The sequence below is a fragment of the Pithys albifrons genome, chromosome 2 (genome assembly GCF_047495875.1).
Source record: "Pithys albifrons albifrons isolate INPA30051 chromosome 2, PitAlb_v1, whole genome shotgun sequence".
In the NCBI taxonomy this organism is placed as follows: domain Eukaryota; kingdom Metazoa; phylum Chordata; class Aves; order Passeriformes; family Thamnophilidae; genus Pithys; species Pithys albifrons.
This window is the reverse complement of record NC_092459.1, coordinates 61,366,678-61,393,538: the sequence shown is the minus strand read 5'-3', so window position 1 is coordinate 61,393,538 and position 26,861 is coordinate 61,366,678. Positions and strand designations below refer to the sequence as shown.

Here is a 26,861-nt window from a genome sequence, read left to right as displayed (position 1 = left end):
GCAGTTTTAATACTGCAAATGAGAGAGAAGGGAGCCGGTTATAAATGAATTCAGTGCCTGCTTTAAAGCCTCTGTGATTAACTGTGGAAGCTAATTTCTATGTATTAGCAATGAGGTTAAGCAGGGTGAAATATCCAAAGAATTCATGACTGATTTTGTAAAATGATTTAGGGAATCACAGTTAACCCAACCTGCTCACTTTACAGAGATATACAAATGCACACAGGGACCACGGTGCTCTCTTAGTTTACTGCACTGTGGAGTCTGAGGTATTAAGCTGACAAATGGGTAAAAGTTTTGGATTGCATTTGTGATTCTAATGGCAACTATTTGAACTGGGCTATAGACAGCTCAGGCTTAAAAAAGAAATGTTTTCTACTATCTTGTAAGGCGGGAGGTCAAATTCCACTAAACTTCCCTTTGTGAGTAAGTGCTAGATGTTGAAGGCCACTCCATAAAAATGTATCTTCCAAAATATCAGATGGCATTGCTGCCAGGCATGCCAGCAGAAGTACAGTACATGAAGTCATTGCTAAATCCCTGTTCACAGAACCAAAAGGATGGTGACTTCTACACTGAGTATATGTGATGCCTGATTAATGGAAGATGTGTGGTGATATTCAGTTCAAACATCATTAATCAGAACACCTTTCCAGCCTTCCTAATTAAATAAGGTGTTCTGTGAAATAAGTATTAGGAACTTTCACAGAACTTTTTTTTTAGGATGTATGAGCTAAAACAAAACTCTGTGTTCCATTGCCATGAAGGATTTTGGTGAAAAATAAGCAACAGGTGAATAAAAACGTCACTGAGTGAAAGAGCAGAGTTGAACTGAGCTGCAAGGGAGATTGATTACACTGATGCGTATCTTGTGGAGAGAGCAAGATTACATACAACAAGCATCAGGTCAAAAAAGTCCTTGCACTTCTTTTGAATTCCTCAGTAAGCACTCTGGCCCTTCTTTTGTCATGTATGTGTGTTACTTAGAGGAGATAGCTGCTTTAATCTAATGGATCTGTTGGTGTGAATTGAATATTTAGCATGTTACACAAACTAAGCAAAGCATCTACATGGAAGAGAGTACGATCTTATAAACACTACTCTGCACTCTTAGCTACTGCGTTGTGCAATTCAGAACTCCTTGGTTAACCAGTCCTGTGTGGGTTGGTGTTTATTTTCAGAGGGAGGAGTGATCTAACACAGATATCTTAGCAATCTAGGGCAACGTTGCTGTGAGACTAATCACAACAACCGCTGTGTCTTCGTGACAAATGTCACATAAAAAGTTTCTAGAGCTCCCCTTATGAATATCATCGCCAGTGAATGGAGCCCAAACTATTTTGAGTTGATACTTTGTTACAGTGCCGGCTAGATAGCGCCATAACGTTACCTGTCTGGGCTGGATCAGAGAAGGGATTATAGTCTCTTCCCTCGTTGCCCTGTCATGGCCTCTGTAAATGCTAGGTACAAGTGCTCTTTATATACGTGGATGGACAGCATCCAAACCTTTGCCCCAAAGGTAAAAGTAGATGAAAGCAGGACAAAGTGCTTGAGGTGAACTAGGAAACATCTCCCCTATGCACCAGAATACAACACCTGGAAGTCATTCTATTGTAATCTTTCCTGAATGGTCTGCAGTACAGAGTAAGCAATTTTTATACAGAATTAGGGCATCTTGTAAGGTACTTACTGATTGTGCAGGCCACTTTTGTTTCCTTTAATACATAATAGAACTTAATGTCTGTGGTGTACCCTACGATGAACTACGTATTAAACGGAGTCTAATTCAATGTTTTGTATGCTCTTAAGTTTGCAGAGGGTTTTTAAACTCCCTTTCAGACACTTGTCCCAATTTTCTCATGGGAAACAACATAGCAGTTTTATTCGAAGATTACTGCTAGATCTAGAAGTCACTTAAGAAAACATTTTCCTAGCCTGGAGAACTTATTGAAAGAAAGAGGGCAAAGCAGTAGAATTGCAATTACAGTTATAATTTTCAGGGCTATTATAGAAGCAAGAGAATGTTTTATACAGGTTATCTTAAATTTTGTGATTTACAGTAGTTTTACAGTTGAGTCTATAAAGATACTGACTATTAAAAGGAAATAAATGAATTGTCCTGTTTGATCTGAAACTCCTTTTCCCAAATGTTTGTCTTTTCTTAGGGGAGTTTGTTTAGTCTTAACAGCACTTGTACTGAATCCGGCAATTTTGACAAGGCTAATGTCACAGGAGGGATAGAGTTTGCCTTAAGATATATCTTCAAAGCTTGCATCTTGGAAATTCACATCAAGAGATGCAAGAACCTGGCTTATGGAGAAGAGAGGAAGAAAAAGTGTAACCCGTAGGTATTCTATAGAGAAAGAGAAAAAAAATAAGGAAAATATTCTGTTTTTTAAGATACTAATGCATGTTATGATTGAAATGGATTGATATGATGGTATGCATACTGGCACTTTCAGAACACTCAGCGTATATACCAGCCCTTTGTACATATACACACTGCAAGACAAATAGGTTTCATACCAGTGCTTATTCCATTCTGACCATTTTCTGCCAGGAATTTTCTTTTCTCTTGCTGTGAGCTGGTGGTTGGGTACCTGTGTTACTAATGAGTACCTTTGGACCTCAAGAATAGTTGTTGATAGAAAAAAGTTGTTGGTAGTTCTTAAGTTGTGCCCAGAAAATTAATGTGTAAGTGGCTGACACATGAGATGTCCTGTTCCTAATTCATCTGCTGACTCACAGTGGGTCACTGGGTGATTGCTGTACTATTTAGGTGTAATAAGAGTAGATATTTCACCTGCTGCAATGGATCTTAAACTCTAAATCTGCTTAATAATAATGTATCATTGTAAGAGGAAGAAGTATCTGCTTCTGTGAATAAAATATGTCATGGAAGTTTTTGTTGGACAGTTAAACCTTATTTATTTCTCTGTTTATTACTTAATGGTCTTCTCTGACCATATAGCAACATTTGATAGAATATCACCAGGCAGAATACTGTTCTTGCCCCTGCTGCCACACCGTATTTGAGCATTCCACATTGGAATTGTGGACTTGCAGTCACCTTCACCCAGAAGGTGGATGGGTTTTGTGCATCTTGGAGAGAATGTTCATCAAGGCAAGCTTGGTGATGAACAGTGCCTTGCTGGAACAGCAGCTTGTGGAGCAGGGCAGTTTGGGAGCACTTCAGAAGTGGGTCAAGGTTCTTTAAGTTCCCTGGTAATTAAGCCAGGCAAACAATTACAGGAAGCCTGAAAGGCAATGTGGAAGTGCTGTGTAGTGAACATTATGTTCTCTATTGGCATATATTTATATATTTCTGTTGGTTTCCAAGCCTACAGAAAAAGTACAGTATACTCAGCATGAAAATCAGACTTTTAACTGATGTTTAAAACCTGTTGAATTATTTATCTTATTTGCTGGTTTGAAGTCGGACTGGCTAGTTTTTAATTAAATTAATCTGAGGTCATAGAACAAGAGGTTTCTAGTACTTGCATATTTTAAAAATAGTTTTACCTACAGATAAGGTTGGAAAAAATAGAGAAGATGTGCGAGTTCTGCACTGATGACATGAGATACAGCTGATTTTATATATCCAGTAAATTAATTGAGGCTGTTTTAATATTGGCTTAAATCATAGTATGTGAAATATATACATCAAATAGAGTTTAAAAATATTATGTAAACAATCACTCCTTTCCCTGACAAGCTATGAGCATTCACTATTGCTAAAACTCTTTAATTAGAAGTCATAACCCAATTACAGCCCTCTGAACTGATATTAAGGGGAATATTTGATATTAGTGTTCACTTGACACATGAGAAGCTTTGGGTAGGAATCATTAATGCTTGATATTGATCCAACTCAGCTTTCAGAATTTTTTTTTTACTGGTTTTCCTTGTATCAGTGTCAGGGCAATTTGGACCACTTTAGGCACTCTCCCATTTTCACTCTAGTGACTGTTAACAACAATTAGCATTTATAAGATTTATGAATTGTTATGTATTATTTATGTGATAATTCCTTTTTCTGCTACATTGTGCCTGGTGTAATGAAAACAAGGTATTTTCATCAAGCTGCTGATCCTAAAGTTGATTGAATTTATATTATTTTTCTTTAAGCACATAATATGGTCTTTGTTTTTATCATAAAACTGTCACTACAACTGGCAAGTTGAATTCTTTAGGAGCTGTTTTGTCAGAGGTCAGGAGTATGAAAACAGAAGATTCCTACTCAGATTCTAATCCTTTCCCCCTTACAATGGAATTGAAACACATTAGCTGAATGATACGTGGGTTCCTTGGAGTCTATCTTCTTTTACTGAGAAAAGATATAAATCACATTTTGCCATTTTAGTCATGGAAACTTACAAAGTCAATAGAATTGTTTAAGAATTAAGAAAAAACCTCCTCTCATCTAATTGCTTTCTTAATTTGATCTCCCCTGCCCCTTCTGATCATTTTCCATGTATCTTTCTCTCTATCTGCAAGGTATGTTAAGGTTTATTTACTTCCTGACAAATCTCCTCGGGGTAAGCGAAAGACAGCTGTCAAAAAGAGCACAGTGGATCCAGAGTTCGATGAGACTTTGAAGGTAAGTTTTGTAACTGTATGCTGCTGAGTGTGCTTTTCCATGGTACAGTCCTGCAAGTTCCAAATCAACCTGATGGGACAAATTTAGGAGTCACTGACAATAATAATTAAAACTACGTGTTTCAGTCCAAGTAAGGTACAACAGTAAATTGCAAACTTATTAGAAGAGTCTGCCTTTGTTCAAGAGAGCACTTTTAATGTATACCAGTGTTGTTCTGAGTTACCTTGTGGCAAAAAAGCAAAGTGTCTTCCAAAGACACATTCATTTTGTACATTCAGGAACTGGGTGTATTGCAGAACATTTGGAATTTTACACAAGTATCCCTTTGCTCAGTGACACTGGGAGTGTCGTTCTGTAGTTAAATGAATGCTCACTGACTTCTACCATCTCTAAAACATTGTCTACTTCCTTTTCCCTGTGCAACTAATGCCAGGCCATTTCTTTGTAGTATCTAATTTCAAACATTAATAATCCTACCAGAGAACAGTAGTTATGATTTCAATTCCTTAATGCCTTGCAGTATTACTTCTTGTATTATTGCAAGAACTGTGTGTAGGAAATAGGAGCCTTTATTCTTACTTCACAGCCACTTGATGAAATACGAAGCTGAGTACTCTCAACTGGGAGAGGCTGGATTAGTTTGGTTTTTCCTAGCTCCAGTTTTGCACTTGGATCTCTACAAACCAATATTTTTGTGTATGTGCTTTGTCAAATTACACTAGGACATAAGATGATGAGTTTTAGCCGCTTGTTCTATGAGTGACATATTGTCTTGGAAGAGACTATTAAACAAAGCTAACTGGTAGTTTTGCTTCTCGATCTACATAAAAGTTTCAGTGGTACCTCCAACTCTTGGCATGTATAAATATCAAGAATTAGTAGTGAGTGAAACAGGCAAGATATTTGAAAAACTACAGTGAAAATTTGGGATTTTTGCAATGCATGTAATTTGCACAGCCTGACGTCTGTATATAAGGTTTAAGTTGTGGGGGGAAAAGAGCCTGCAGTTGAAATCATTGGTCCTAATTTTATAGTCCTTTTTCAATGCCAGTCATGTGGAGCTGACAAAACAAGAGTGAGAGCCATGCCTGAGTTGGCTGCATAAACTCTAAAGGTGTTTACTTAAAATCTAGTCTGATTATTAGTTTATCCAGCATAGTAAAGATGTTCAAAAGTGCCTAGCACTATTGCAGGTAGACTACATCATGACACTGAGACCTAACTCTCAGTGGGATTCAGCTGCAAATTAAGGCACCTGCATTTAGAAGTGTGAGAGCTGCATGTGTGAGAGCTGTTCAAGCGCTCCTGGGAATCACTGGAGCCCAGGGTGGTGCAGGGTGATTGGCCACAGTGCCTACACCCAGCTTGTGATTCAGCAGCCTAAATACTGCTAGTGATTTCCTTGGCTGTGCCATTGCCTCCAGCTTTCAGTGCAGGTCACCTATGGGCTGGGTATCATGTCTGCCAGTCTCATGTGTGTATATTAGATACCAACAATGTCTCAAAGGGCTCTATGTTTGGGGAACTGGATCAAGGCTTTAATTAGTGCTCAGCTGAGTTACTTCCTTGCCCCTGTTAAGCAGATCTCCACTGACCAGAATGGGAGTTTTAGCACCATCATTAGATGTCTTCATCTTGAACTGACCCTCCAGAGCAGCCAAATTCTGCTGGGAGTGTAAACGGAAATATAAAAAAAAACCCCAACCAACCAACCCACAAAAACCCCCAAACCACAACCCAGCAAAAATGGTCAAAAAATATTTAAAATTCTAAATTAATAACCAAAATCTGTAACAAGATAGATCAAAGTATTTATGGAATGTTGTTTTATATCTGAATGAGCATAATTTAGCTTTTAAATAGCGGGGTAATATGCAGATTGCAAAGCATACTCAGGCAATGTGGTTCTGTCTGCATCCAGATACCTTCAGCCAAGCTGTGGCTGGGCTTCCCATGAGCAGGTCATGAGCATGGGCCTGTGTTCATCCTGTGTCTTGCTCTGTAAATGCTGTTTATCTTTCTAGTACAAGATTGAATACTCCCAGCTGAGAAGTCGGCAACTTCAGATCTCTGTGTGGCATGCAGGAGCACTCAAATACAGGGTGTTTTTGGGGGAAGTAGTGATTCCACTGGCAGCATGGAATTTTGAAGAGGACTCGATGCAGTTGTTTGACTGGTATCAGCTCAAACCCAAGGTGATTCTTAGTTTTTCCTCTTAGCTGTAGCTTAAGAGCAAGATAGAGTGAAAGCTATGAAAAAGATCACCCTTCTGAGATCATTGAGGGGAAAAATGCTGTCAATCCAGCTCATAAGTAAGATGTATTGCAAACACAAATAAGCTGTGAGAAAGATGTAGAAAGTGATTGTCATATGAACTACTGTATGTCCCTTTCTTCAGCTTGAAAAGCCTGAAGATGATTTTACCCAGTACAGCGGTGAACTCCTCTTGTCTGCAAGACTGTCAGTACCAGCCCAGTATAAAAGTTTCCAGTTTGAAGGTATAAAATGTTTCATCATTCATAGAGGTATTGTTCAATGTAAATGATTCTATGATTCTGTGAATCCCTTGGCTAGAAAAAAACTGAGATCAATGAAAGACTGGCAATGTGCCTATGCAATATTCCTGTATGAGGTTTTTAACAGCTACAGCAAATGGTGCTTTGTGGTGTATTATATTTTAAATTATTTAAAATTGAAACATTTGCCAACTACCTATATTTGGTGTTTTTAAAGCCAACAAAAACTGTACATTATAATGGCAGCAGGATGATGCATCAAGCTGGTTTGCATACTGGTGTTACCAGTAGAGGTTATTCTGGTTGCGAAGCAGTGGTTTTACTGTCCAAGGCAGAGATTGCCAATTTAGGGAAAAAGTGGAAGGGCAATGTCTGCAAGGGTACTAGACCAGCATCCTTGGCTTTCACCAGTGGTCTCATTTTAGAGAGATTGTTTCACCTGGGAGGTGTTAGGTTCAAAATGTATAGTAAGGGTTCAGGTTTTGGTAAGGAAAAGTTGTAAGGTACATTAAGTATTGCTGTAGTATGTCAGAGCAAGCATCTGCTGGTAAAGGGAAATAAACACTCTGAGGGGGAGGGATAGGCAAAACATTTTCCTTACCTCCCTAGATCATAGTGAGGTGTGTAAGGGTTCAGAGCTGTAGTAATGCTGTGCTCTGTGTTTGGACCACAGCAACAGGTAGAGACCAATAGGAAGCTCTAATTAGCTGTTTGGGTTTTGTTCCCTTTTCTTTCACAAGTGACCTCAAATTTACCAGCTCGCTTTCTTCAATTTTTTCCTCTCTGTGCGGGCCTGTGTATTGAGTCTCTGCTCTGTACCTAGAGCTGTGAGAGGAGCAGTATCACATCATGAGTTTGGCAGTTACTTCTGCTTCGGACTGTGCCAGAGAAATGCTTCTGTGGGTACTGCCCTGTGTTTATATTTCACAAATGCAGCAGAAAGCTTTGTCTTTGGAACTGAAATCATAAAGCAGCCTGCTACTCATTGCTTGGTTTCCTTTGTGTGTGTGAATCATACACTGTACAAACATGTTAAAGTCTTTCAAATGTTCCTGGTACAGCCTTATGACTCCTTATCTCAGCAGTACCACTTAGGCATTCCCCTTCTTACTTATAGCAGCATCTTAACCTAGGAGCTGAACCAACTGGGCATTTCATGTGATAAGTGCTCCTTTTTCAGGAAACAAAGACCAAGGGGTTCCCAACTGTCAGCTTCAGGTTATGATATTTGGGGCCAAGAACTTGCCTGTGCTGAGATGTCCTGGAATGCTTAACTCTTTTGTTAAAGGGTATGTATGAGGCCTAACACTTCAAACAGGAAATGTCACACAGGTTCTGTGCAAATGTGTGTATCGGCATGTTTTCAGTAGGAGATTGGCATGAGAAAGTGGCATCATCCACACTCTTAGAATTCCTTGTAATGGTTTCATTTGAGTGTCTGCAGAATAGCAGCAGTCTGCAGAGTGGTCATGGGTCCCACCTGCCTTTTTGGTCCTGAACTTTAGAATTTAATGATGTCATTAAAATTTATAGTTTGCCAGTTTAAGTATGTGCTTTTAGATATTAGGAGAGGGAAAAATAAGTGCAAATACAGTATCGTCACTCCTAGTTTCAGCCTTTGCAGAATTAAGTGCATCTTGGTGTACACAGAAAATTTTTATCCTCTTCATTCTAGACCTTTTTAAAGAGAAGGTTCTGAAATTTTCTCAAGTGTGCCAAGTAGCTTGTATGTGGGATCATTTTACTTTCTTGTTGTCAGGCATCAGATGCCATTGGAAGTATGATACTGAGGTAAACTTGCATCTTATAATGCCATTTCATCTTTGGTGAAATGGGTGAGCATTTTACCTGCTGAAAGACAGGTTTCAGGCAGTATTGGATAAAAGCATGTGGAGTAAAGACTCCTTCAAGCAGTCAGTGACAGCAAAATAAAAGCAGACCAGAAAAGCCTATTTGCACCCACTCTAAAGGCAAGCAGAAAAAGGTGCAAGTCCCAAAATAAACTCACTAGCACCATACTCTCTCATGCACTTAAGCTGAACTTTTTTTGCTATTTAAGGCAAACCAAAGTGCCTTAGTTTATTATTGCAACTGCACCATTTTCTTGTTGAGAAATCAGTAACCTATTATTGTTTTGGGGAAGTTGTCTTATCCTTCCAGACCAAGCAGAGGTAAAGCAGAAGTCTCCTGTCCTGAAGAAAGAAGCCTGTCCTCAGTGGAAACACTTGTTTGTCTTTGATGGTGTGACCTCAGCTCAGCTACGGCAATCATGTCTACACTTGACTGTCTGGGACAAGTCAACTTCCAGCTCAAGTGACCAGTTCCTAGGAGGAGCCAAGCTTGGTCCAAGTAAGTTCTTTATCACTAGAAGTTGAAGGCAATTTGGGAAAAAGCTCATTTTAGTTTACATCCTAAACAATGAAAGTTATACTCTGCTACTTATCACCTGTTATGTGCTTACACATACAGTCCCAGCCTCTGTCATAAGTAAGTTGCACTCTTGGGCTCTGCTCCTGCAAGAACTGGTCCATGTGCTTTAGTTCAGGTCTGTGGAGAAGTTAAATGTTGTCAGTGGAAATTTTCAGGAAAGCCATTTGTTGCATGGTGACTTTTGGGGTCAGAGCAGTGCTGAGACAAGCACAGAAGTGGTTTGGCTCTAATTCACCCAGAGCTTATTCCTTTAACTATTATCTATGAATTGGCTAATTTTAAATAATTTCTCATCAAAAGGAAGCACAAGAACTAATGATCTACTAGACTCCAACCTTGCTTATGTTTGTGATTATCATTTTACATCCACAAATCAATCCAAACAATGAAATACAGAATGTGAAACTTGCTCAGATGTCTGAGGTTTGGGCTCTGTTCTAACCTAAGACCTAGCTTTTTTTCTTAAGGCTGAGAAAATGTCTGAGAAACACTGCTTGCTGAATAGGCCCTGTTTCACTGGTAGTTGACAGGGAAGCATTATCACGTGAAGGCTGACCAATGGAGTGTCCCACCCCTGTCCTCCCAGAGAGTAAGTGCTGTAGTTTCAGTAGCCAAAATGAAAGGCTCAAAAAAGATTGAGGCTCAGCCATGAGGTATCAGCATGTACTTTAGAGGAGTATTATCACTAGTGATAACTCAATGTCATGCAGTCTCCCTCGTAAACTTTTATCTGACCCAGCATTTTCCTTTCTGCTAGCACCTTCTTCACCTGCTTGTGAGTGATCCAAGCCCTAAGCCTAGTAATGCATTCAAGTCACTGGAGGTGAACTGAAGCAGACTTTGTGCCATTCTGCTATTATTAGAGTGCACACTTGCTTCTCTGCTTTTAATCATACAACTAAAAACTTTTCATTTGCTGCAGGCTGAGATCTTCAAAGAGTGATCCTAACTTACAGAATGTAAATAATACTTCAAAACTAGAAATACAATTTTTTGCAATTCGTGCCTTAGGAGCTACAGAACAGCTAATATTACTGTAGAAGTGGGCAAACAGGTTCTTTTGTTGCCCAATGGACTGGTTAAGGCCAAGTGAAAAGTAACTCTCTGACCTTTCCTTTTGCTTTTCTTGCAGAGGAACTGTTTGGCTCTACAGACCTTGTTTCTCAGTCAGAGCTCCAATGGCAGGAAGTTTTCAGCAATCCAAACATGTGGACAGACTTTACACTTGTACTGCATTCCAATAAGGACAAATTTAAATCATGAGAGATTCTCACACAGCAACCTTGCCATGTCTGATGTTTTAAATTCAAATGGTACATACACTTCAGATCTGGGGAAAGGTGTGCTGCAATTGCACCCACTCCAGCTTTTGAGGAATAGAATTATGTATTTGAAAGTATGTGACATTGAGTGTTTTATTTCTTCAAAAGTTAAGATTTTAACCTGTTGCTCTAGCTGGAGTATGAGGGTTAATATTGTTTCTTCAGGAGTGACAGCCTCAGTTTGAGATGCACTATACTGACAAGGCCACAGTAGCCAGACAATGGGCCCAGCAGAACTGTCATTTTATTTAATCACAGCTAGGGATACTTCTCAGAGAAAAATAACTGTTACCAAAGTTACATGCTTTCACTCTGAGGCTGATGTTTTATACAAAGAACTGAAAACTAGCTTATCTTTGCTTGCTGCAAACAGGAGATGCTAGTGACTCTGTGCTTCAGAATTATCTACACTGCCACTATTATTGCACACAGTGCTAAAAATCCTTGGCCCGTAGCCACATGTGTCTCTAATGTGTGCTGCATCATGGTGCTTAGAAAGCTAAATGTATAAATTCTCCCTCAGCAGGAGTGTGGGACAACAGCTAATAGACTAAGAGTGGGTGTAGTAAGTTCCTTCTTAGCAGCTGCCACTGTAAGACAGATTTAACAAGTCTGATCCATTGGGTGTACAGCATGTGATGAGGGTTCAGGCTATCATTTATTCATGTGGATTGGTGGAAATGCAAGCGTAGGGTGAAACTACCATGTCCATTTGCCTTGTCTCAGATGTAGTGTTACAGGCAGCAGAAACTTCATATGTACAACTCTAACCAGCACTGCTGTATTATGCCTTTCTTGCAAGTATCCCCCTTTCTTCCTTTCTAAGTCAATGTGGGTTTTTAAACCTTAAATCCTTAAGGCACAAGGACTCATAGATTAAGCTCAGGAACAAAAGAGCAGGAGCACACTTTACCCAAACACACCCCACACAAGCAATACTTGACTCTACATCCTTTGTTACTTTGCAGATCTTTTATTTAGTTTACTGCTGCAAATAAAAAAAACCCACACAAGATTCAACTCACATATAATGCAGCATAGATATTGTAAATGGAAGAGAAGTGACAACATACTGTATCTCACCTTCTAACAGATTTTCAAGGAAAGGGGGAGATTGGGGGAAGAATGGTCACAGAAATGCTCTCTAGTAGAGAGAATACAACTGTGATATAAACAAGCAGTCCCTTCATCTTTGGAGTCTGAAACTTTAAATCAAACATTTAAAAAAATTAGAAAATTTGTTAGAAAAATAGGTGCAGTAAAATTGTATATATTGGATCATGTGTACATATAACAGTTTTCATTAAGTAAAAAATGATCTTTACAAATAATGCTTTATAGTAAATAATCAGCTGCAGTGTGTCAGACTTACAGTGTTGTTTAGGCATTTTTACAGATGCAAGTCTTATTAAATCTGAAAAGTAACAAAATATACAGAGCAAAACTATTTCCTTTAAACTAGTACTGCAATCCACATCTTGCATGTTTTATATATATATATTTATAAATACTACACTATAACTGATCAGTAATGAAGCTGGAATGCAAACACAGTGGTGTATTAGATTCCAACGGAGTATTTGCTACTTGTTATGTGAAGAGGGTATCACTGTCTCTATGCCACACTTCTGAGCCATCACTGCAGAATTTCTCCAGTCAAGAACAGCAACCAGAAAAAGCTTTATTTCTATACAAGGTAGTTCTGGGGTGTTGTCAGTTCTTTTGTGGGGGGAGGTGGGTTAGGGAGGGGGAACACGGGCATCAAGACCAAGCTAAAAAACAGGGTGCACAAGCACATGTGCAAGGTTGTACACACATATATACAGGTGCTTGCAAATCCTGAGTTCCAGAACCTGTCTTCTCAACTGCTGGACCTTACACTGTAACTAATAATACAAAGGCATATGGCACAAAATTCACCCACAGATGCTTATTTTTTAGACCTGGCAGAATCCAGCACCTGCACAGGACATGTACCTTCAACTAGAAGCACAGCCTGTTAAAATTTGTCTTGCTTAAAGAGAGATGTGACATAAGGCCTTTTGGCACTAAGCAAAGGCATGAGCAAGTTAACAGGCTCAGTGGTACAGTAAGTTTTTAACTATATCAAATTTCACAGATGGTACAGAATAAAAGGGAGATTCAAACACCTCTTGGTTTAGAAAACATTTGTTGTGTCATACAGTGATCCCTCCTCAAGAAAAAAAAATGAAAAGCAAACAAAAAAAACCCAACACAAAACCCCCCCAAAATAAGAACACAGCATTAAGATCTGCCTTTCCCACAGTCCTGTCTTCTTACAGGCGTCATTACATTGCCTCGAACTCATCGATTCTCTGCTTGGTGTTGCCTTGCCGGATCTGCCGCAGCGTTTTGTACTTGTCACGTCCCTGGCGCATGTTCTCTGAGTGGATAATGTCATTTTGGGTCCTCTTATTTTCATGTCTAGCCTGGGCCAGCTCATCTGTCAGCGCCTGCAATATGAAGAACATCAAATACAGGTTACATATGAGAAGCTTTCAGCTCATGACAGTAGTGTTTTTTGGTGAGAGCTGCCAGTTGTTAGATGACTGGATAGACTGGTGACATGGATACTACACAAGGTTTCCATAAACATTATGGATGCTTTAAGCAATCCCAAAGCTTGAACAACAAGAGTAACTTTATATACCTTGTCTTTATTTCAAGCTGCCTATAGGAACTGTAAACAAAGAGAAATTACCATCCTTTGTGTGTTTAACCAAGTGGTTAAATGATGCTTTCCCGGAAAGATGGTTTCAATTACTCTGGCTCCCCCAACATCATCTTACCCTCAGCTGACTCTGTACACGTGCATTCTTTTCTGCTTCAGTAATGCGCTCTTCCTCGTTGCGGTCATTCCTGATCCCCTCGCTGGAGAACTCCGCGCTGTAGGCAGAGTACTCAGAGCCTTCATCTTGCAAGTTATCATGGACATGGTAGTTCACTGGCTCATAGACAGGTGGTGGGGGTGGAGGTGGAGCAGTCATTACCAAGTGTAACTCCTCCTTTGTCTTTACCAGATCCTCCTGGGCTTCCCTGGCCTTTGGGAAAAGAGTGAAAAATATTTTAAATGCATTTCTTGCTTTAAACCACCTTAATGAACACTTTAATGCTTATCTTCCCAGCTTTTAAAATCTACTATGAAAAGGAGGAGAGAATTAAATCTCTGCGGCTGACAGTACTCTATTACAGTCATATAAAAGAACGTTTTTAATTTGTTTTACAATGAATCTTCTTCCAGTAAACCAGCCTAGGGAAAAAAGTTCTGTGGGAAGCTGCAGTCGTCTTCATTCTGTTCCCCATTTGAAGAGCAGTAGGCTGAAGAGACACAGGTTCCACAGGGCAAGAACTTGGATTCCCAAGCTGGTATTTTTAATGCAATCATGCACTAGGCAGTCGCCTGCCTTCCTGCTTCAGTGGTTCCACCCTTCCATGCAGCTGACAGCCCTACTTAGAGGGCACAGGGAGCACCAGGCACTTGTGTGATTTATCTTTGGTTTTAGTGCATCATGTTATTAAACTATGCCAACCCAGCTAGCAAGGAAGCCACCACCAGCAACACACACTACTCAAAATGGACAGCTGCAGTGTGGCTGCATTTGCAGCATCTTCTCTTGAGCGATGTAACATTTTAAGATGTTGTATCATGGATTACACACATCCTTTATCCCCCTGCCCCTCCCCCTTCATGGCTCCAAGATAAAGACCACTTTTTTTAGGTTTTATACGGCTTTCATTTTGAATTTTGACTGAAGGTTTGTTGGAATAAAGGTGTTTTGCAGCATATTGCACATTCACCCCAAGGTGGACCGTTCTCACTGCTGTACAGATGTTTGTTTCCATATGTTTAGAGAAGTCACACCAGCCTGAGCACCGCAGTGTGCTCTGCTCAAGTGCAGAACTTCAGAGCAACTTTGTAAAGCAGATACTCACTCTGATTTGCCACTCTTCAACCTCACTCTCTTTACGCCTTCTTGCCTCTTCAAGAAGTGCAATCTTGGCTGTATACTCTGCAAGTTCTGTAGCCTATTTATTAATAAAACTGGAATTATAAGGACTCTTAAATAAACCCAACCCAGCCACCAAGCTCAACAAAGAAACACTGTTAACTATAATAAAGAAATTAAGAACAAATAAGTAGATTGCTTACGATTGAAACCACTGCCACAAGGATGCTATGACATGTTCTAGTACTTTTTAGTGCCCTATGTTTTTTCCCTGGACAAGATATCTTTGCCTCCCTCAAGAGCACAGTAACCCATCTTATCCTCAAAATGACTGGGTCTTACCAGCTGCTCCTGGCTCTTTATCTGGTCCATAGTTTGTCTTTCCAGCTCCTCCTTGGCCTGCAGAGCAGCCAAACGGTCAGCTTCCAAACGTTCTGCTTCTTCCTGGGCTCGTCTCCTTTCCTCCTCCAGTTGAATAGCTCTTTGGATCTGATCTGAGAGCTCTGGAAGAAGACAGATCAATGTGGTTAGTCCACAAGCTTGGTCAAAGCTAAGGAACTACAAACAGTCTCTTGGGTAACTGCAGAAGTCATGACAATACTTTACTCCAGCTTGCAATACTCCCTTCATTTCACTGGAAAGGCTTGTTCCCAAAGTACTTTTTCTGCTAAGTGTTAAGTAAAAAGTACTTGAGGACTGAACTTTTGCTCACTTAAACCTGCTTGGCAATAGGGGAAAACAGAATTCTTACCCTTCAGTTCCCAAATGCAACCTGCAGATCTTATGCTACTTTCATACTTTGCATTATCTGAGTAGTGTGCACACATATGTGCACTTACCTACACAGGTAAGTACTAGTAAGCCTTGCCAAGAGATCCCAGTGTCACCAGATTTAGTCAAGGCATAGGCAGCGACCCATGTAACTCCTCTATAGAGCATGATACGCATAGTCTGGTCAGCCAGGACAAGTACTTTACCTTTCTCTGCTTTCTGAGTCTTCACTTCATACTCTTGTAGTCTCACCAACAGCTCCTCCTTCTCTCTCAGCATTTGCTCTTTCTCCCTTTCAATTGTCTCCCTCCTCCTCTTTTCATCTTCTAGTTGTTTCCTGTTAGAAACACATTTCATGCTTGAAGCTCGCTTGCAGACTCAAGCTACCACAGAAAGTTGGCTGGGCATCTCTCCAGGCAGCTCAATAGGAAATGGCTGCCACAAAACAAGAGCCAGGAGACAGAAATAGGCTGTTCCTTCATCACTTCAGAATTTTTGCTCAGTTTTGGATGCCCCATTTCATTTGTATTTTTGTTGGCTGCCACAGAGATTTAGAACACCAAATAGCTACTAGAAGCAGAAAGAAAAAACAGGACTTGTGCTGCACAGCAAACAAGATTCAACTTTGTCACTTCTGCTGTAAGGAAAATCAAGGAGGTAAAAACAAAAGCACCGAGAGAATGAAGACAAACAATCCACAAATTTAGGAGAGAGGCAGCATGAATTCTTGAATCATAAGCAACCTGCAGCCAGTGGTAGAACTGCTATTCCTTTTTCTTGCCTGTAAGAGATCTACCAGTCCCCTCATCTCTCTTTACAGTGTACACACACGCCTCAGTGAAGGTTTCCCCTTTACTCCCAACCATACTGTGGTCCAGCACATAAATCAGATTTAACATTCATGTGTCAGGAGAACCCTTCTCTAAGTGTGCACCACCAGGGCCCACTGTGCCTTCACTTGCACATTTCCTTGCAGCTCTTGAGACTGCAGAGGACAGTAGACCTACATGGTCACAAGAAGAGTAATGCTGACAGTCCTACTGCAGGACACTCTGAGTCAGTGCTCTGGGGCCACACATGAGCCTCATGAACCTGGGATGGCTCTCAGCCTTGCCCAGGAAAACCCCTGTTACTGACTGCTGACCTGTGGGCACTGCTGCTTGCTGAACCCTGCAAGTTCTGTGTCATTTATTTCTGCCACCCCATGCCCGCTGCCTGTATCCAAGCTCACCTTTCCAGTTGTTTCTGGTGCTTCTCTTCCCGGGCCTGGGCTTTCATTTGTTGCACCTCAATAGTGTCAGGCTTCCTGCGCCGCATATACAGCTCATGGTTGCCCATGCAGAGCTGCAGGATCCGCTTGTTAATTCTCAGACGAGGGGCATAAAAGACAAAGTCCTAGAAGAGGGACATAACACAGTTATTTCCAACCACACCTTCTCTTCTTCCAGCTACCTGCAGAGAGAACACCTTGCCACTGATTTCACTCTAATTCAGACATACACGCGAGGCCATTTAAGCACAGCAGCAGGGACTGACAAAGTCATCTGAAGCAGACTATTGTTATTTATATCCTCCTTTAAAAGTCTACATAGAATTGACAAGCCACACTTCTAGAAAAAGCATCTTTCAGAAAAAATTCCAAACCTGACGAAATCTCCTTTACATGGATATTGTTAAATGGTGCAGAAGATTCTGGATAGGCAGGTAAAGATCAACCCACAGACCTCTAATACTCAACAGTATTTCAATTTGCATAGTTTTGTGAATGAAAGATAAAGCACAAAACTAAAAATGCAACACATTAAAGTAACTTTTTTTCCTAGACTATCCCTATTTGAATCAATATTCAATGCTCACATGTGTTTTTCAGGGAGAGAGAAGAAATACCTTCCAATGTAATTCTTTTCCTTTTCATGGCATTTCCTGGTTAAGTTGACCAAGGCTATTTACAAGAGTGTCAAATGAAAACTAATTTTTTTAGCCATCAAACATACAGGTTATTTGGAATATCAGGTTGCAGGCAGTAGCAAAACAAAAATACTCTAAAATTTCTGGTTCAGCAAGAAGAACAGCTTCAAATTTCTTATTATCTGTGTTATAATCAGACTTTTATAGAAACTATAAAGCAGACTGAATCTTCTAGAAGAAAATCTGCTACAAAAGGGATACAGAGGGCCAAGTTCACTACCTGCCTGATGATTTTTCTGAGTCCACTACCCCACGCACTTACAATGAAGTCTGAGCTTACACAGTGAACAAACTCTTTGTGCCTTATGTGTGTACTGTGTGTCCAGAGCCATTTTAAGCTGCACAGCCCTACTACTGCTGACTGTAAGCTATTCATCTGACCTCCTCCTGACAAGCAATTTTAAAAACAGTTTGTGCACATTGTGATAAACAGGTCCTGTCCTGAGGCAAGGCTCACTTACATGGAATTAAATACTGAGGGAATAGACGGTGCTTGTATTTGTCATTCAGGGCCATAACCAAGGAACAAAACATTTATATAAGAACATAGAAGAATTCCCTTCTTTCCTCACCCCCAGGTCTCACACAACTGGGAGCACTGCAGCTTGATATTTGAAAGATAATGTGCTGAAGATGTTGGAGTATGGGGGCAGACAAACCTAAAAATTTAAAAGCCTATTTCAGGCAGGGCAAGATGCCACAAGACTATACTCTTTACACCACTGTCCATTTAAACACAGACACGTAGAGTCCTCCAAATTAAAGAGGAGCTTCAAGCCCACATCTTGGGTTGACTGAGTATTTTGCTGCAGTCATAACACCTACCTTTCTAAAAGGAGACACAAGTGCATGAAAGACCCAGACAACTTACTGAATGCTTGGAATTAGTGTCCATATAAATTCTTCTTTCAGGCTAAGCATTAAACGTACGACCACCCAGTGGGAAAAGACAATTGACCCAGAGGGTGAAAACATAACCGAGGTTTTCAGTGCTAGCACCTTTCTGTATCAGCCTCTTGCTGATCTCAGCCTCCATTTCAAACTCAGTCAGATTTACTGTTGGGGAGTGGGTGGAAAGCTGTGCTTTGTATTTTGCAATTACGTACAACACACGTAAGATAGACTTCTATTGAGGAAAGCATGCCTGACAGACCAGATTTCTATCTTTGTGGAGTTTTGTTGGTTTTCACTAACAGCATCACAGAAAGAAGCTCCACTCCCCCAGGCTGTTATCTGGAAGAAACCCCTGCAGCACACCATACACTAGTATCCTTTAAATTACTGGGAGGACCTTTTTCTGTTAGAGATACTTATAACCCATCATCCTTTGCCAAAGCCAAACTGCTTATTATTTCTCAGGGCTGTACTTACCCACCAAGGTCAAATACTGGGGTGGGGGAAGAGAAGAGGAGGACTTTCTCAAATAGTTGCACAAGACTGACAGAATGACATCCACCTATACCAGTTATTCCACTATATGTTCTCAAGGTCAAAGTAAGTTTCTAATTCCTCACTAAAATAACTCTGAAAACATACTTTTAAGTATTGAAAAGAAACATTCACAGGTAGCTACATTTCAGTTCTCCACAGAAGTCATATCCCTGATATTTACATTAGCATTCAAGAAAGTCAATGAATATCACAGTCCTTAACTGGCCCTTAACTCTGCCAGAAGTGTGGAAGTGAGCAGTGGTGGGTGGGAAGCCCTATCTATCCATGTGATTTTGCAGGACCATTTGAATTGCTTTTATAATTTTTTTTAACAAACATTTTTAATGCTTTGGGGTTTTTTGTTTTTTAAATTAAGGCCCAAAAATGAAAGTTACCTACCAGTTTCCATGCACTGAAAGAAATGGGGAGAGGATTCACAAAATTAGCAAAGAATCTCAAATTTAGGTATAAAAGATACCTAGTTTGCTAGAAAAAATAGGACTCTGCAGTTGTAAAATCCTTATTTTTTCCACACTGGATATCACTATAAGCCCTTCATTTATGCTGCATTGAAAAACAGATAGCTCTAAAATACACTCTAAATACTAAGGCTCATTTTGCATCTACAATATCTGCAGCTTTCTCTTCTCCAAAGACTACTTTACTTTGAGATGGTATCAGTTGTTCATATACAGTATCCAGGTATCTGTTCTAGATATACTCACTGGTGCCTTCTTGTCAATAGGCTTTATAACAAACTTCTTGTCATTGAAAGAGATGTTTCTGATTTCACTCCAGGGGAACCCAATCTTTGGAGTTAGTCTGGAAAGAGGAAAAATATTTTTAAGAGACAATGCAATAAACATTTTTTTCCTCACATTGCTTCTAACACACAGACTCAGTGTAATGCAATTCTTCACACAGCTCTGCCAACAGAGAGAAGACAGTAAGTGAACCAGAACCCTACAGGGAGCAGGAAAAGAAGCCCAGTCACCTCCCTTAATGAATTTCCTCTAATTTTGGTCAGCTACCCTCCTGACCTTTGGCTAAATATTAGGGATGGTCTCTACTGAAGCCCCACGCTCAGCTTCATCAAACACCAGCTTTAAGTTTGTTTGTTTGAAATCTGGGCCTAAAATCCACAGCATGCAGATTTTATGTGCTGTGCTTCCCAGAGGCTTCTCATACACCATTACAGGCATAAACCAAAGTAACTGAGCTGCTCTCCACACCTTATAGCACCCATGGAGAAGCCTACCCTGCTGTGTGACAACTAGGCCAGTCACCTCCATGCTGCCGCCACTTCTGAAGTGCTGAACAGGCACAATTGGTAGGAGCAATTATGTCTTGTTTCACAGAACCACAGAATGGGTCAGGTTGGAAGAGACCACAGTGAGTCCAACCTCCCTGCTCAAGCAGGGTCATTCCAGAGCACATGGCACATGATTGCATCCAAATGGTTCTCAAGTATCTCCAGTGAGGGAGACTCCACAACCTCTCTGGGCAGTCTGTTCCAAGTGGAATTTCTTGTGCATCAGTTTCTGCCCATTGCCTCATGTCTTATTGCTTGGCACCACCGAGAGCAGCCTGACTCTGTCCTCTTGACATCCTCCCTTCAGATATCTCCTCCCCTAGATTTACAGGGAAGGTTAGTAACAAAGAGCCCTGTTCTTTCCTTCCATACAAACTGCTCTTTCAGCCCATCCCATGAGTCACCAAGCGGAACTTTACTGGCTGGTCATTCAAGGAGTTGAGTCATGTGGCTCTCCCCTGTTGAAAAGCACCCCCAGGAAGCAAAGGGCAAGATTCAGATTCCCAGCTCTTTCTCATTGCTGAGGACTTCAGGTCTGTTGATTTATTTGAAATTATTTCTCTAAGTTTCACTAATCATCTGAGACTTTTCCTCCGCCCTAATTTCTCCAGATTCACGTATATAAAAAGCATCCAGTTTTTCATGAGATCAAATGTTTCTGAGCCATTCCAGTACTTCACCCTTACACATCTGACTAGCTGTGCAACAAGTTCTAGTATTACAAGGACTTCTATATTTGACTTCAATGAAGTCCTTTAATTCCCCCAACCAAATATTTCCATTTTTATGTTTAATATCACATTATTTATTTTTCTTATTCTTCTCTTATCAAGGGAGGGTACATTCTCCAGAGATAGCTGTTAATGATTAAGAATTGTGTCTTACATAAAATATCAACTAACAATCTTCTTGTTATTATCTAACCCCTCCAATGTAAATGTTGCTGTCACAATTATTTCTTGCAAATGATTTGAAGACATGTATTTAATGTTTAGCACTTAGAGAAATGTCTCATCACAGTGAACCACTCAAATTCTGTAGGAATTTTTTATATGGAGCTCATTGGTTAAGGGAAAAAAGCTGACAATTTTGGAAGAATTTCATTCTTTGTCAGAGAGATAGAAAGCCACTACGTTGCAAGATTTTGCTGGGTTCAATTAAAAAAAAATCCCTGCTTAATTTCAATCCAGACATCCAGAATAAAATCCATCCTCTTCAGAACTTTTCACTCCCTAACCTTTAATTCAACTGCAAGATTATGCAACAGTGTGTGTGTGCAACATTAAGTAAAGACTGTAAAGAAAATTATTTGATTAGATTAACTAATTACTCCAGCCTCCATCACATTAGCTTAAGTGTTTCAATCCTAGATAATACAGTATGATGGACAACTAAAATAATTCACAAATTATTAAGTTCTATTGTAGATTCTCTTCTTTAATGAAGGAAGAAGAAAAAAAAAAGCTCGACCTAGAAGTGGGACACTGACATACACTGCAGTATAGAGGCTCACTCACCTATAACACAGTCTCATTTTCCTCAGGCTGAACTTCAACAATGAAATCCCTGCTTTTTCACCTTTGGCCCCAGTCCCCAAATTTTGCACACACAAACCAGAGGCACCAGACACATTACTATTTTTCTAGTCCCCATATCTGCTGAAAAGACTTAATTATATAGTGGCAAGAGTTACAGCAGAAATAAGCAGTTTATTCCAGCATTGTATTTGTTTTGCAAATGCTCTTGATAGCTCTTTACAGTCAATGGCTACACTCTGTCTGCTTCTGCAGCTTGAAAAACCTGTTTGTGTGACCATGGTTACATAGCAAGACTAGTCATTCAAGACTGAAGTATTACATGAGCGAAACTACTTTTCTTTCAAGTGACACTCCTTGTTTTCTGGGTGACAGCACATATTAGCATTGCAGAAAAGACTGCCTCTCTCTTTGCCATGTTAAGAGAAGCTCTAGAGAGTTCCAATTAATATTTGGGTTGCATTCAAAGCTTTTTGGAGGCAAAGATGTAGAATAGGTGAAATCCCTTCTGTATTACAATGACGGTCTGTTACAGATTAGTGACATGAAACAAAGATTTGGAACATAAGGGGGGCAGGGGGAAACCCAAATAGTCTAGACAGCAATGCTCCATCTAAAAAATAACTATTTTAACTCCCTTTCAATCCTTCAGTTGTGGAGTATTAGAAGAGACCAGCAGGCTTAGACACAGCTGTTCTCACCTTCCTCTTATGTTTATTTATAGATGTAGTCTATTATTTCCCACCTACTATCCAATTAATAGTGGCTCTGCCTGTACCAGAAGGGCTGATTAAAACTATGCATACCTCAGCAAGACCTCATTTCATTCCTTGTTCACAGTACCTATATAGGTTAGCTTCTCCCTGAGTTCTGGGTGTTATCCAGCTTTGCTTTTGTGCCCACCCCATAATCTTTTTCAAAACCAGGCAGTTGTACACACAATCTATCATTAACTTCAGGATATGTTCGCATACCTGGGTTCTCATATTGTATCCACTGATGGCAAGCCCAATGACCTGACTCAAGAAAAAGCCTGGTAAACTCCTGAGTTCAGGATTCAGTGCCACAACCGTGCATGATTAAGCAGATGGCACTGTACAACTGCCATGGTAGGCAGCATTAGCAGGTCAGGCAAGTCATGAAAGCACAGATGATGTGAAAGCCCATTTCCCAGCTTCACCTACTGATCCAAAATTGAACACAAGAGAGTTCTTAACTTTTCCCTGATCCTATAAATGAAAAATGGCTCTTGGATCCCACACCAGCCCTCTCTGGGAAATCAGAGGTAAAAATAAAAGTCTTACTTATCATCCTTTTCATAGATGTTGAGCCCCAAGGCATCAACACCCAGCCAAAGGTCAGTTCCCTTCTTATTCTTGATTTCAAAGTAGTTGATTCCATACATCTCCAGGTCTTGGGCAATCTTCAGGTATTCCAGCATGGCACTCTCTCTGGTTGAGACAAAAAGGAGAGCAGATGTTGGTTTCTCATTTATCTATCTCAAAGCATGACATCCTCAGAAGAAAAAAGTAACTTTTACTAAATCCCTACATCAAACACAGGAGTTAAAACTGAACATTCACAATTTGGGATTCAGTTTAGAACACATACACAGAATACTCCTATTTACCAATCCCTAGTACTTCCAGACAGAAATTAGCAACATTCCTCTCTCTCAGCATTCCTTGTCTCATGGTACAATTGGTATGAAAGGTGTAATATCTGAACTTTCTCCATCTGTCACTGCAAATGCTTCCATAACTAAGGTTTGACATACACTTTACTTCCCCCCCCCTCAAAGTCATCACTGATACAGTGCACACAGGTCCAGGATCTTCAGGAAGACACATTGTTCTCCTTAGTACAAGATGTCCTACTGTGTTTTTACTGTGTGATTCAATAATGAACTAGAAAATACACACCAGGAGTTGGCCCACAAGCAACTCATAGACTCTGTTTCAAAATCATGTTGTAGAACTGCAAGCTTGAGGAAATCAACAAGTAACAAAGTGATCAGCCCAAGGACCAGCACAAAACACTCACTTGAGCATGCCACTGTGTTCAGCATGCCACACCTGGATCCGTTCTTCCCACTGCTCTCTGGAGAGTTTATGCTGATCCATTACCCTACACAAGGAAACAGGTATTAACAAGATTAGCTATTCTGCAATATTTATTGATGCTGATCTTTGTCACAGTCTTACTCTTACCCTTGTGGTAGCCTTACCATAACCAAAAGGAAGACCCTAACTCAGCCCATCTTTGAACCCTGTGAAGCAGAGCAATTCAGAAGAAACAGAAACCCTCTGCAAAGGCTTTCTGCTCACTGACCAAAGACATGAGAGGCATAAGCAAAACACTGCAACAAATCATGTACACACTGTAGACAGCAGTGGATTAAAGCAAAAAAATGGTGCCATTCCTGGAATTAGACATTTCTGCAGCCTCATCAGGAAGCATAAACAGAAGCCATTGGTCTGATAACATCCACTGATCCTGTGTGGGGGTGATCTGTATAGCCTCAAAACATGCTTTCCACATATGAGATGTTTAAGACTTTACATTAGGATTAAGGATGCACAACCCAACCTTCTTCAGGAATGACATTCTCAACTTAATGCTCTTTTCTTCTTAAAGAGGAGACATTCATACTGCCAGATCACAGTACAGCAGCAACATTTAGAAAATAAAAGCTGAATACAAAAGTATACTTCTCTCTATAAACAATGAAAGGAGAGGCAAAAACATATTCTGATATGACAGATAAAAATAAAATAAGGGAAAGTTCAAATATATACAATTCAATTAAAAAAAGCAATCATGCTTTCAATGAAACTCCTTGTACTTAACTAGAATTCAAATTAAAAAAAACCAACAAAACCCAGTAACAACAAAAGCCCAACCAGGGAAAAAAAAACGGAAAGTACATCAATCAACTCCTTCACCTTTGGGGGATCAGACGTTCTGAATTGAGGTATCCAGGCTTGTGCACCTCTTTGTTATAATCTCCAAATTTGGCCTGCACGGCATAGGAGCCAAGAAGTACTGCTGTTTCAGGAGGACAGTAGATTTCATCACTGAGGATCCCTTCCTTCACCTGCAGGAAGAAGAGCTTCTGCGTGATGTCCTGGATCAGCTCTTCAGACACATCCTCTGGGAAGAACTTGGCACGGAATTTGAATTGGAGGGGATTCTCCTTTCTGATTTCCTGAGCAGAAACCTGAGGACAGAGGTGACACCACAAATGAGCAAGGCTGCAAACAATAGAACAGATTGCTTTCACACAGAAAGTCTTTGGAGCATTTGCCTCAAGAGATGAGTGACTGGCAATTCACTACTGATATTCCTTAATTCTGGCTGCTTATTAGTATGAGAACATGGGGAAGATGCATTATGTTTTCCAACTATACCAGAAAAATTCTGTTTGCACAGCAAAACTTGGGCACTGAAGAATGATTTACTATGCTCTATCAGATGGGAAATCAATCCAGTATGTATTTGACAAAGAATAGCCCCCTGACATTAAAACAGGTGTGTCACCAACTGCCCCATCAAGAAAAACAGTTTATACCCTCATAAGAGTTGCGAGTTCACAAACAGGAGCACATCAGAGGCTTCAGTGGTCTGTTGCAACTGCCCAGCCTTGAAGTGACCCATCTTTTCAATCAGTGTAACAACCAATCCTGCATAAGCAGGGCCGAGAGCAATCATTAGCCAAGATGCTCCTCCAGTCACAAAAAGCGTAGCTGCTTCTACTCGAAAAAATACAGTAGCAAGCTGCTGCTGCACATCTGAAAAACGCTTTCTACAACTCAGAGTGAAAGGACAAACTTCCACCATGCCAAACAATTTCCACAGGTATCACAAACCTATCTCTAAGAAATAATCCTGGAGCTACGAAAATTAAGGAAGAATCAACAACAGGTACAAGGTTTATAAAGTTGCAGCCAATCACACACCAGGAATTACATAAGCTTTAACCTTTGGTCAGCAATTAGCCCAAAGTCTGTTACCTTTTTATCAAGCTTCAGCCAAGTCTGGAAGCCTTTATTGTCCACATACTGAAGACCAAAGTACCACACTTCTCGCAAACCTATAGTTTTAACCACCTGCAACAGAAAGGTAAAACGAAACAATGTTATTGTAGAGAACACTTCACTTGAGGTCCAGGTATCCTTTCAAGTCCCACATCACCTGTGATGGGTGCAGGCAACAGTCTAAACCTACTCAACTGCCATGTCTTAATTTCATCTTGTAGACACAAAGATACACAGCTGCCATAGCAGATGACAGCAAAGACATAGCTAAGCTACTTATCCCACTCGGTTTCTAGAAGAAGATGATCCTGGGGAAACCAGGTGAGACAAACAGCAGGTAACAGGCCACCAAATGCTAGACTGATACACTGGCGGAAGGTGGGGCTTCTACTTGCTTTTATCTACAGGCCCATCTTTAAAGTGTGCTTGGTGAAGCAGATGAATTATTTCTCTCACCAAAGTTTATGGTGGGATGGTCTCTAATGGTGTTAGTACTAACTACAACCAGTTAGCAGTACTAATGGCTCAAGCAATCTTGTCTGCCTGTCACCAAAAATTATTTGCCTAGAGAAAGCAACTGAGCCATACTTCATACAGCTGCTGCAGTGAGGTCCTTGTGTGGCACAAGATGCAACTATTCTCAGTGAAGGGTATTATTTTCTTAAACTCACAAAAAGGCTGGTTTTGAAGGACAAAACACATTGATGGCCTCACATTAGGGCAAGTTTCATTTCATATATCCTAAATATTAACCACCCGGACCATACAGAAACACAATCCATTGACTGGATGGCACACTTATTAGTGAGAACAGTACTGTTTGGACATGTTACTTTTCCTCAGCAGAGGATACAGCCTAACAAGTGCCTGACCTCCTTCTACTTTTGACAGCTTGTTCTTATAGACAAGGGGTTGGCTGCCATGTCATCTACCTATAACTGCTGCACTCTAGTCAGAACCAAAATCTGGTA

The 26,861-nt window shown here is 40.3% G+C and overlaps 2 protein-coding genes across 7 annotated transcripts in view; one reads left to right on the top strand and one right to left on the bottom strand.

Moving 5' to 3' along the window:
* Window positions 1-13,102, top strand: part of SYTL3 (synaptotagmin like 3) — a 33,669-nt gene extending 20,567 nt beyond the window's left edge. For 4 of the 5 annotated variants that reach the window (XM_071549231.1, XM_071549230.1, XM_071549232.1 and 1 more), the window contains 7 exons: window positions 2,166-2,344; window positions 4,498-4,600; window positions 6,625-6,795; window positions 6,999-7,098; window positions 8,297-8,405; window positions 9,260-9,465; window positions 10,679-13,102. In XM_071549231.1, coding sequence (XP_071405332.1) covers window positions 2,166-2,344; window positions 4,498-4,600; window positions 6,625-6,795; window positions 6,999-7,098; window positions 8,297-8,405; window positions 9,260-9,465; window positions 10,679-10,809 — 999 coding nt within the window. In that variant the 3' untranslated portion in view covers window positions 10,810-13,102. Of the gene's footprint in view, window positions 1-2,165; window positions 2,345-4,497; window positions 4,601-6,624; window positions 6,796-6,998; window positions 7,099-8,296; window positions 9,466-10,678 lie in introns of those variants that run through there. The other variant, XM_071549234.1, reaches the window with a different exon arrangement.
* EZR (ezrin) overlaps window positions 11,821-26,861 on the bottom strand; it is a 35,717-nt gene continuing 20,676 nt past the window's right edge. For both annotated transcript variants that reach the window (XM_071549236.1, XM_071549235.1), the window contains exons 3-13: window positions 25,867-25,962; window positions 24,799-25,073; window positions 23,897-23,980; window positions 23,158-23,304; window positions 19,732-19,828; window positions 16,839-17,002; window positions 15,814-15,944; window positions 15,179-15,339; window positions 14,823-14,915; window positions 13,679-13,930; window positions 11,821-13,342 (exon numbers count right to left, since the gene is read on the bottom strand). In XM_071549236.1, the coding sequence (XP_071405337.1) occupies window positions 13,178-13,342; window positions 13,679-13,930; window positions 14,823-14,915; window positions 15,179-15,339; window positions 15,814-15,944; window positions 16,839-17,002; window positions 19,732-19,828; window positions 23,158-23,304; window positions 23,897-23,980; window positions 24,799-25,073; window positions 25,867-25,962 (1,665 nt within the window). In that variant the 3' untranslated portion in view covers window positions 11,821-13,177. The remainder of the gene's footprint in view (window positions 13,343-13,678; window positions 13,931-14,822; window positions 14,916-15,178; window positions 15,340-15,813; window positions 15,945-16,838; window positions 17,003-19,731; window positions 19,829-23,157; window positions 23,305-23,896; window positions 23,981-24,798; window positions 25,074-25,866; window positions 25,963-26,861) is intronic.